The sequence below is a fragment of the Hippocampus comes genome, unplaced genomic scaffold, assembly GCF_001891065.2.
Source record: "Hippocampus comes isolate QL1 unplaced genomic scaffold, H_comes_QL1_v1.1 scaffold9, whole genome shotgun sequence".
In the NCBI taxonomy this organism is placed as follows: domain Eukaryota; kingdom Metazoa; phylum Chordata; class Actinopteri; order Syngnathiformes; family Syngnathidae; genus Hippocampus; species Hippocampus comes.
The window spans coordinates 2063794-2073361 of NW_017805275.1; the positions used below are offsets into that span (position 1 = coordinate 2063794).

The following is a 9568-nucleotide window of genomic DNA, read 5'->3' on the forward strand; positions in this document are numbered from 1 at the left end:
TTTACTGTTACTAGTGTTAGTGCCTCAATATGGCTACGCTCGCGAAAGCAATACAACGAACTCAAACGCGTCTTCGTTCAATGTTGTCAACTAATATCCGGACTAATTTTATGCAAATTTTCCTCAATTCTCCGGGGACAATTTTGAAAAACCCGGAATTCCGGAGGACTTTCATCTCTGATTTTTATACATATGTTCATGTAGAAAATGAGATACAGTAGGATACAGTGAATTATTTATGATGGCGACAGTTTCAGACAGGAACAAACCATTTTGCAAACCGAACAAATTCAGATGTGGGTCATTTTGTAACTTTTTGACTTGGTGGAGCGTCTTGACGTCAGCTGCGCTGTGCCGGCACTGTCAGACCGAGACAAGTGCAATGCCCTCTGGGATGGCCGGCAATTGCCCAAGTCTCCGCCTCTCAACACCAGCTAACCTCTCTGTAGGTCACAACGGGGTTATGACGTCACTTCCCCACGCGCTCAGTTTTGCATGGGTTTGCACAGCTGGCACACTGGCTGACTGCCCACCCTGCAAAGCTGAGCGTGCTAGGACCCTCGCTGAAGTTCAACGTTTTGGAGAATGGAGGAAGTCTGACCCCTGGTGTACAGACACATGCGGCACACTGCCACCCAGCTGCAGTAAGTGCTGCTTTTGCAGTAGGGTTCATCATGCTACCTGCACAAACAGCACTTTTTGCACCCAGAGGCAATCCAAAAGTGAAAGCATCTTCGGGACATTAGAGGACATTTGTTTTTGTCCAGTGTGGGAAACAAGTGCTCACGGCGCAGTAGATTGGCTATTTATCACTACCTGCACTGTAAGCACTTTAGCTCACACCAAACCACCGATTAAAACAATTGAATTGTCAAGCGTACAGCGAAACTCGGTTCTTCGCAAGGAAACGTTCCAGGCTTCAGAAGAAAATTTAGGAGACAAAAAAAAAAAAAGTTGTACCCCACTTAATGCTTTAAACGACTGTAACCTTACAAAGCACATGGCAAATATAAGTTCAGTGCTTAAGTGCATTCCACATGTTTCATGAAGCTATGAAGTCAATGTGTATTATTTATATTAAGTATTGTTTTGTGTAAGTCTAACCTCTAACACCCAAACATTTATGGCTCATAAATCTGATAGTTGTCAGTGTAATAAATATTCATTTACTGCTTGTGCTAAAAAAAATTGAACAAGAAGAACAACTTTAAAAAATAAGTGCACATTAAATAAATTGCAATCTTGAATAATTTGTCAAAATCGTTCAGCCCCTATTAAACAAGGGGCCGAGTTCCATTCCTGTGGTGGAGATAACAAATTTGTATTCAAGTCCAAATGTGCCAAAGTCATGACTAAACTCTGCTGTTGTCAGAATTACATTAAATGTATGCAAAAGCCCCTTGTAGCCACGAAATACAACTTAAAAACACAGGGTGCTAGCTAAGCATGCATAATTATCCTCAATATACACGGGATCATTGCCAAAGTGGACCTCCAGTAACCAATGTGTCACCAACAGTGTTCTCACCAGCGCGGTGGCGAGGCGGAGGATGGAGAGGAGAGTGCGGGCCGAGGTGAAGGTTGTGTCTTTGCTGACCCGCGCCTCCTTTCTCATCTCCACGTATGCGGCGGTGATGTAATCTGCCAGCGAGCCGGGCACCACCGGCTGCTTCTTCTTACACACAGAAATGTAACGTCTGCGAGGAATTCAACAAATATACAGATTAGACTGTGCATCAAAACAATCCTCACACCAAACGCTTTCCTAACCACACAGATACCTGGAGACACAACCACCTGCATACTTGCCTAACAGTATTAGTATTGCTTAGACCATAGGTGTCAAACTCAGGTCCTGGAGGGCCGCTGTCCTGCATGTTTTCCAAGTCTCCCTGTTGCAACACACCTGATTCAAATGAACAGGTTCAATGTCAGGCTTGCGCAGAGCTTGCTGATGATCTGATCATTTGAATCAGGTGTGTTGCAACAGGGAGACTTGGAAAACATGCAGGACAGCGGCCCTCCTGGACCTGAGTTTGACACCTATGGCTTAGACCCTTTTTTAAATCCAAAATTGTTCATTTTGGCTGCATGTGCCTTTTGGGTTTTTTTTCTTTCGATTCAAAAAAGAGCCATTTTTAAAATTCAAAGATGGGAGAAAAAAATTCTCACTTTCTAATTATAAAAAAAAAAAGATATTGGAAAATAGCTTTCCCCCCAAGATACAACTGTGAATTATGCGTTAATATTAAAAGGAAAATTTCACAAATTAAATATCTCAAGAGCTTTTCTGATCAAAATTGGCCATTTTCTAAAATGCGAACACACTATATTGCAAGCCAGTCACCGAATCACAATTTCTGCATTTTCCGCAATGCCAATTTGATTCCATATTTTTTATTTTATTTCTTTGTACGCGTGGGGTGAGAATAAACGGGTAAAAAAAACAAACAAACAGATGAATTGATTAATAAAAGTGTTTGTGGCAGCCCTGGATGACATACAACACCGCCAAGCAAGTCCCCACACACACACACCTCATGAGCTTCATGTCGATGGGGGTGAAGTGCGTGGGAGGTTGGCGGCAGTGCTGGTGTACATAGGTGATGTGCTGGGCCAGACGCAGGTCGGCATCGGCATCCGGCTTGTCCTGGATGAGCCAGAGGAGGTCAAAACGTGACAGCAGTGCAGCTGGCAGCTGTATGTTCTGCTCGATGCTCTTCTTGGGGTTGTATCGGCCGTACGCCGGGTTGGCGGCGGCCAGGATGGAGCAGCGGGCGTTCAAGGAGGTCATGATGCCAGCCTGTTTGGTTGGTTGGTCAGGCGTTAGGACTTCTCAAAAAACATAAAAAAAGAGAAATTGTAAAAAAGAGTTCACCTTGGCAATTGAGATGGTCTGTTGCTCCATCACTTCATGGATGGCCGTGCGGTCGGCGTCGGCCATCTTGTCAAACTCGTCGATGCAGCACACGCCCAGATCAGCCAGCACGAGGGCGCCACCTTCCAGGGTCATCTCACCCGTTAGGGGGTCTCGCATCACAGCTGCCGTCAAGCCCACACCCGAGGAGCCTCGGCCTGTCGTGTACTGGCCTGAGAACGACAGTGAGCGACGGGGGTTACAGATGTACATGTGTGATATTTGTGTGGCCACAAAACAAATTCAAAACGATATTGTGTACTCACTACGAGGAGCCAGGCGGTCAATGTAGGACAAGAGCTGGGACTTGGCCACTCCAGGATCTCCCATTAAGCAGATGTTGATGTTACCTTAGAGGATATGATAGGAAGAGTGTCATGAGATATGACATTACACAAAGACGAAAACAATCTGACAGATGCCATACCCAGTCTTAAAGGATGTTTTTGAGCAGAAAAATCATGAACCGTCATGAAGGCATGAAATATGTGGTGGCCCTGCGAGACACGGTACTGGCCATGTATATTTATGCACGTTTCAATGAGCGTGTAAAGCATCTTTATCTACTGTATTATTTCAGCCTTTAAGAAAACGTTACCTCTGTGTGGTTACTACTTTTTAAAATATCCATGCTATGGGAAAAAAATTTGCAGTGCAAAATTCCAGCAAAAACTTAATTCGACATTTTCTGGGCATTTGTTTCAGCCATTTCACATGGAAGAATTTACCGGAGGGGCAAAATGTTTTCAGCGCAGTTAAACACATCAAAGAGAGTTGATCAATTTATGTGGATAAAACTTGAAAAAATGGATTTTATATATAAACGCAAGGTGTTCAACGGTTGTTGCCAGCATCTCTGAACTTCGGGTGGCCCGATAGATTCAAGCAATGGCCCCGGGCCCCTGTTATTTTAGTGCCAGGTTTCCTGTTTAAGAACTCAGAAAAAGCCACGAAAGCACAGTTGGAACCCTAATCCACAGTTACCTAAGATGAAATGCAAATGTATTGTCTTCAACTTCAAAGTTACAAAGTACAACTGAACAGTTTGCATAAGAGTAGATGGAGCCGCTGTACCAGACTTCACTCACCTCGGATCTTCATGCCTTTAGGAGCTTGTTGCACACCTCCGACCAGCAACAGGAGCAGAGCCTTCTTCACATCCTCGTGGCCGTAAATCTCTGGCGCGATTGACCCAGACAGTTTCTCGTAAAACCCTTCTTCTACAAACAATAACAACAAGACACGTCATGCCCCGCTGCCGCGCCAGTAACACAGCACACCGAGAAGATGCAATGTGTTTACCGGTGATGCTGCGCAGCTCTTCCTCAGTCAACTCCTCGTTTCCTAACTCATCGTCCTCGGTCTTGTTCATGAGTGTGATGGCATGGGCTTCCATGAAAGTTTCTGACAGAAGACCCTAAGGACAAAATACATGAGAAAAAATGGACACTGACTTTTGACTGGCTCAAAGAGAATGGCGGAATTGATGACAACGTGCCCATTGTACCTGCGTCGCCTGTCTGAAGCCAGTGCGCAGAAGTGGCAGGAAGATTCCTGTGATGGCCACGTGGTCACCTGGTTGTGCAAGTCGTGTGTTTTCACCCCGTGCGTATACAGACATACTTCTCGGGATGTTACCAACAGGCACCTGGTCACTCTGTAGGAAGGTTATTGTAGTTAATAAAGACTAATGAACTGAACTGTTATAGAAAGAAACAATACTTATTGTGACAATTTCTGCTTTTTTAGTCTTGCATTCGACAAATATTCCATATATTAAAAATGTAATACCAATATAAAACCGAAACTAAAACAAAGCAATTTCAAGATAAACAAAAACTAACAAACCTGCTGTCAAAACTCATTAAAAACAACCAAATTAAATAAAAAAAAAAAACTAAACTCAAAATGAAATAAAAACTATGATGAAAAATCCCAAACTATTGTCAGTCCGCTCTGTAGGTTGAAAAAGGGGGTGAGACAATGCTGACGTCACATTGAAAAAAAATCTCCTTACATGCTCCTGAATCCGAAGCTCCTGGAATTTGACAAACTTGGAACCTCTTGTCTGCAGGTAGAGGCGACCGCCAGATTTGTTGGTAGTGCACTCTTGGCTGGGACACATGACGAGTGGCATGAAGGACGACGACTGGATCTGGAGGTGAACAAGACCATGATGAACGGAGATGTGCCTTATTGTCAATTCTAAAATCTGCAGAGAGCAGGTCTTACCGGTTGATACGTCTCTGCACCGCACTGGTCACACGTGTACGTAGCCACCGCCATCATGGGCTTGACCTCAGTGGCCCGGGTCACAATGCCTCTGACGTTCACCAGGTGCCCGATGCTGTCTGCCCGCACGTCGCGCACCACTTTTGGTTTTGCTGTGCTGGGGGGCTTGAAGTAGAGCTCGCTGTGTGTATGTGTGTGTGTGTGTGGGGGGTGGGGGGAATACATTAATATAAAACGCTCATTTGATTAAATTGTGACTTTTGGACTTAACAATACAGCGGACCATCCAAATTCAAACTCCCTTAAGGTATTAGAAAACAATTTGGCAAGACTAATAAAACAAAGTACACCGCTCTGGTTTCCCAATGCAAAGACATACCCATGGTAATATTCCCAGTGCATCAGCCACTTTAGGCAAATATGTCAATTTTGCTGGAAAATACAAATGACAAAACACCATTCGAGTTCTGAGTGGAGAGACATCTCGCCAACATCCGATTGCACAAACGTTAAAATGGTTATTTGTGGTTCGAGGGTAAACTAATTAAGTGTATCATGTGCATTTCCCTTTTGGATGACGACATGCTCAAAGAAATTCAGATTAAGTTGTACTTTTGAGGGTGCGCTGTATTCACTGTGAAACATACAATCTTCTCATGAGCTCCGCCGGGTACTGGTTTTGAGCGTCACGCGTGTCAGCTGGGTCACGTGATCTCTGTTCCATCATCAGCCGGTGCTCAATGTACACATCCAGCGCATCCTTGGCCACAATCTGTACACAACATTCCGGTAGTATGCGTCCTATTAATAAACATGGACCAGTTGGCTCCACTGATTCTGCTTACATCTCGTTCTTTGTATGAGGGCAGCAGTTCGTGCACGGCGTCGGCAAAGAGGCTTGTGTAGCGCTTGGCGTTTTCACAGATACTCTCCACCAGTTCGGGGTCTTCCTCAGCCACATCGTCCAGGTCCACATAGAGAGACACTTGCTCTCGGTGGGCCAGCGCCACCTGGAGGAACATGAACAATTAGTGACAATAACACAAATCTTCACAAGCATTGTTTTACAGGCGCCTCTAGCATTTTTCAGCCAATTATATCAAATATGATTGTTTTTGTCATTATAAAATGGTATTGTGGTTGGAACCAACGATTACTTTAATCATCAATTAATCTGTTAACTGGGTGTGAAATGCCCCCACTGTAATCCAGCACCTCAATTTTAGAAAAAATTCAGAGAATTTTTTTTATCGACATCAGGTACCCGTTTATTTGATGTGCACTGTCAGAAAAACAAGTCAAACCATCCTCAGCAGTAATTGTTCATGCTGTGGATGACGACAACACACTGCCACAGCAGTGAGAAGGTCAACTTCAACATTAAAGCATTCCAAATTATACATGGACATCCAATGCCCTGACAGGCTTTTATTTTGATGTTTTTCTTGGTAGATCGTGCTTTTATTTTGATGTTTTTCTTGGTAGATCGTGGTGGCAGGGCAGCTGACTTGACTCCCGATTGGAGAGGCCAGCCAGACTCAGGCCAGTAAAGTTTACTTGCCTTCACTAACTGTTGTCACCAACATTATCCTGAAATCATACTCATTGGCCAATTAAGTACGCTGACATTGTATAATACAACACCTGTTACCAGCCTTTGCGGCTGATGACTGGCAACTAGGCAAGTGTACGAAACGGCCTGACAAGACTCCTGGACTGCTTCTCAAAGGCAGTTTAAGAGAAGAAAAAGAAAACTTTAAGGCTGACACTTGCAGTTGCTACTGATCAATGTCTTAATGAACCAGACTTACGCAAATGTGCTGTTTTAAACAGCCAAATTCAAGTTTTAATAAAAGGTATCTTAAAAAGCAATTGGTATTAATTGGCATTAAGGTAAATGTGTAATTTACCATTCGGTTTCATGATTGTTATTTAATCAAGCCAATATATGTTTTTCATCATGATACTCTAATGCTTGATATCATTTTCAATAGGATATCTGAATACCAAAATGTTCGATAGCGGCAGATAGGTTGATTCATCAGATTTTTAAAAACGTTTTAATTTCCATGTTCTTTGATTAAAAAGGTCCTTTTATTAAAAACTGAATATTTAAAATTGACAGTGCAGAAAACACAGTATTGTATTATGATTCAGTTATTGGTCTGCAAAATGTCATAAAATCAAAGATGTTGATCAGTGTTTTCCAAACTAAAAGCATAGCTTCGCAAATGTTTTTATTTGATTCAACACAAATATTGAAGTCTGTTAAATTTTGCCAGCAGTCGGACCCTGCACATACACTCCTTCGGCAGCGCTGTATTTTCTATTAAAAATGTTTTAACGCTACTTTCAACTCGCCAGACAACCTTTCACTATTTCTTTGAAATGGTTCGTAATTTTACAACGTGTACTCACAAGTTGTGCACCGTATTTGAACACCTTCTTCCCATTGTCATCCTCAGAGTAAAACTCCTGCAGGAATCTCTTGCATTTATCTGTAAAGGAACGTTGTGTTTTCATTACACACAATAAAGTCACACACACACACAGATGATTTTTTTCACGTGCAGACGGTATTACGATGAAAGTGGAGCGCCTAAAGATGTTGATGAGAAGCTGCAGTGGGCCTGCACGCTGGGGTAATTTGTTGTTCTGCGACGCAAGACCTCCCGCCTCTTTGTTGAGTAACATGGCATCCTGTATTCTCGATGAGTCACTATCACATTTAGTGCCTCTGAAAACTACCACCGAAGGTACAAAAACGGATTCCCAGCCACTGCGCCTTCTTTTCTTGTAGGTTTCGAGGTTAAATAACAGTGATTAGGCTAAGAATCGGCTTCCGGATGAGGATAGCAATACACAGCACGCGCGCTCACTTCAGGGTCCATGTTTTTTGGGGGTGGGCAAAAAAAACAGTCCGCACTTCTTCAAAGCGCCACAAGTACAAACAAACCTTGAGTCCCGCGTCACAAGAGAGCGTCAACGAGCACGGAGCCAAGTACGGAAGCGCCTCGCTCACTTTGACGACATAGTTTGGATCTCGCCGCGCAGCTTCGGCGTTTCTGAGCTGGACGATGTTTTTGTAAACAAAGCAGCACATGGCTTTGGCGGCTCGTCACCGCCGATATCCCTCCGCGGGTGCTCCGCGAGGAAAAAAATAGTGCCGCCGCCGTTTCCAATTCAATATAGATCATTGTCTTGTTTTATTGTCTCAACAAACCTAACCAACAGTTGAATCAGTTATAACGTGTGTACTAGTGAAATGAAAAGCTAAGGAAAACTTTGAATTTATAAGCCAACCGCTGCATTGATACGCCGTCCGGGGTGCTTAGTTAGGCTGAAAATTTGTCCAGGAAATTTGACTAAAAGTGAGTCTTTCAACTCACAGCCAAAGACTAAAATATCCACTGCATATGTTGTGACTAACATTTCGATACACGCAGACTCAGCTAGTTACGTGTGCGTAGAATTACCCAACCAGAAATTCTACTTCAAAGTTGGTCAACTTTCAACAGTATGGGTAGTCTAGCGTGCTAAAGAATCGGAATATGCTTTTTTTTTTTAAATAGCAAGTCAATACGTGTCAGCCAAACAATTTCGTCATGTTGCATATTGCGAAAGTGGGTAGCAGAAAGGTTACACTGGCCGACTAGTAACTTAGTGGCAAGTGACTCCAGAGGGGCTGGACATGTGCTTGCTTGAACGGCTGCTCCCTTTGTTCCCGTGGCCTCATCCGGGTCACAGAGCAGTCACAACCCCCACCACATTACCAACGAAGTCTGGCCCCTAAACGTACTGGTCGCCAAGTTTGAACAACTTCAAAAAGATTCATTCGGTAATTTTGGGACCACTCACTCATTTTACAATTCACTTTTTTTAGCATCTCACGCCTACTGTACGCACGAGGACTGGGTATAACACACTATTATCGCCACCAAAGCAAACACACGTTTGCATCGGAATCTTGGATGAACTTCATTTTGTTCACAAGTCTTAAAAGCGAATGGGTTTCTCGGACTTGTCTAGGCCAACCTGTTGCAGCCATGCGGCTGCTAAGCGACTCCTACCTTTCTCCGCCGCGTAATCTTTGCGCGCCATGTCTGCTGCCGAGCGGACTTAATTCCACAATCCCGCAGGTCGTGCGTTCCGAGCTTCTCAACCAAATCAGTCGTTTTTGTCTCGCACCGAGTGACCACGTAGATGCTGGCCGGAAAGTCGCTGGTTGTCCTCTCGAGCTCGTCGCTGAGAAGTGGCGCGAGTCTGACGTCGTCGTTGGCCAATCGCGTCGGAGGTTTGAGCACGGAAGAGGCGGGCCTTCTCCGTGGCGGGAAAGCCGCTCGGTCACAGGGCGTCACGTGACCCAGCCCACTTCCTTCTCGTTGCGAATGGCGCGAAAGGCGACGATTGGGTTTTATA

At 44.1% G+C, this 9568-nt stretch overlaps 1 protein-coding gene across 1 annotated transcript in view; it reads right to left on the bottom strand.

The window, feature by feature from the left end:
* mcm7 (minichromosome maintenance complex component 7) overlaps positions 1–9437 on the bottom strand; it is a 13013-nt gene extending 3576 nt beyond the window's left edge. Inside the window, exons 1-13 of the mRNA XM_019870054.1 lie at positions 9220–9437; positions 7568–7647; positions 5995–6159; positions 5797–5921; positions 5150–5330; positions 4935–5072; positions 4425–4574; positions 4220–4334; positions 4006–4137; positions 3184–3267; positions 2879–3090; positions 2538–2803; positions 1529–1697 (exon numbers count right to left, since the gene is read on the bottom strand). Coding sequence (XP_019725613.1) covers positions 1529–1697; positions 2538–2803; positions 2879–3090; positions 3184–3267; positions 4006–4137; positions 4220–4334; positions 4425–4574; positions 4935–5072; positions 5150–5330; positions 5797–5921; positions 5995–6159; positions 7568–7647; positions 9220–9250 — 1848 coding nt within the window. The 5' untranslated portion in view covers positions 9251–9437. The remainder of the gene's footprint in view (positions 1–1528; positions 1698–2537; positions 2804–2878; positions 3091–3183; positions 3268–4005; positions 4138–4219; positions 4335–4424; positions 4575–4934; positions 5073–5149; positions 5331–5796; positions 5922–5994; positions 6160–7567; positions 7648–9219) is intronic.
* Between the last annotated feature and the right edge of the window lie 131 nt (positions 9438–9568).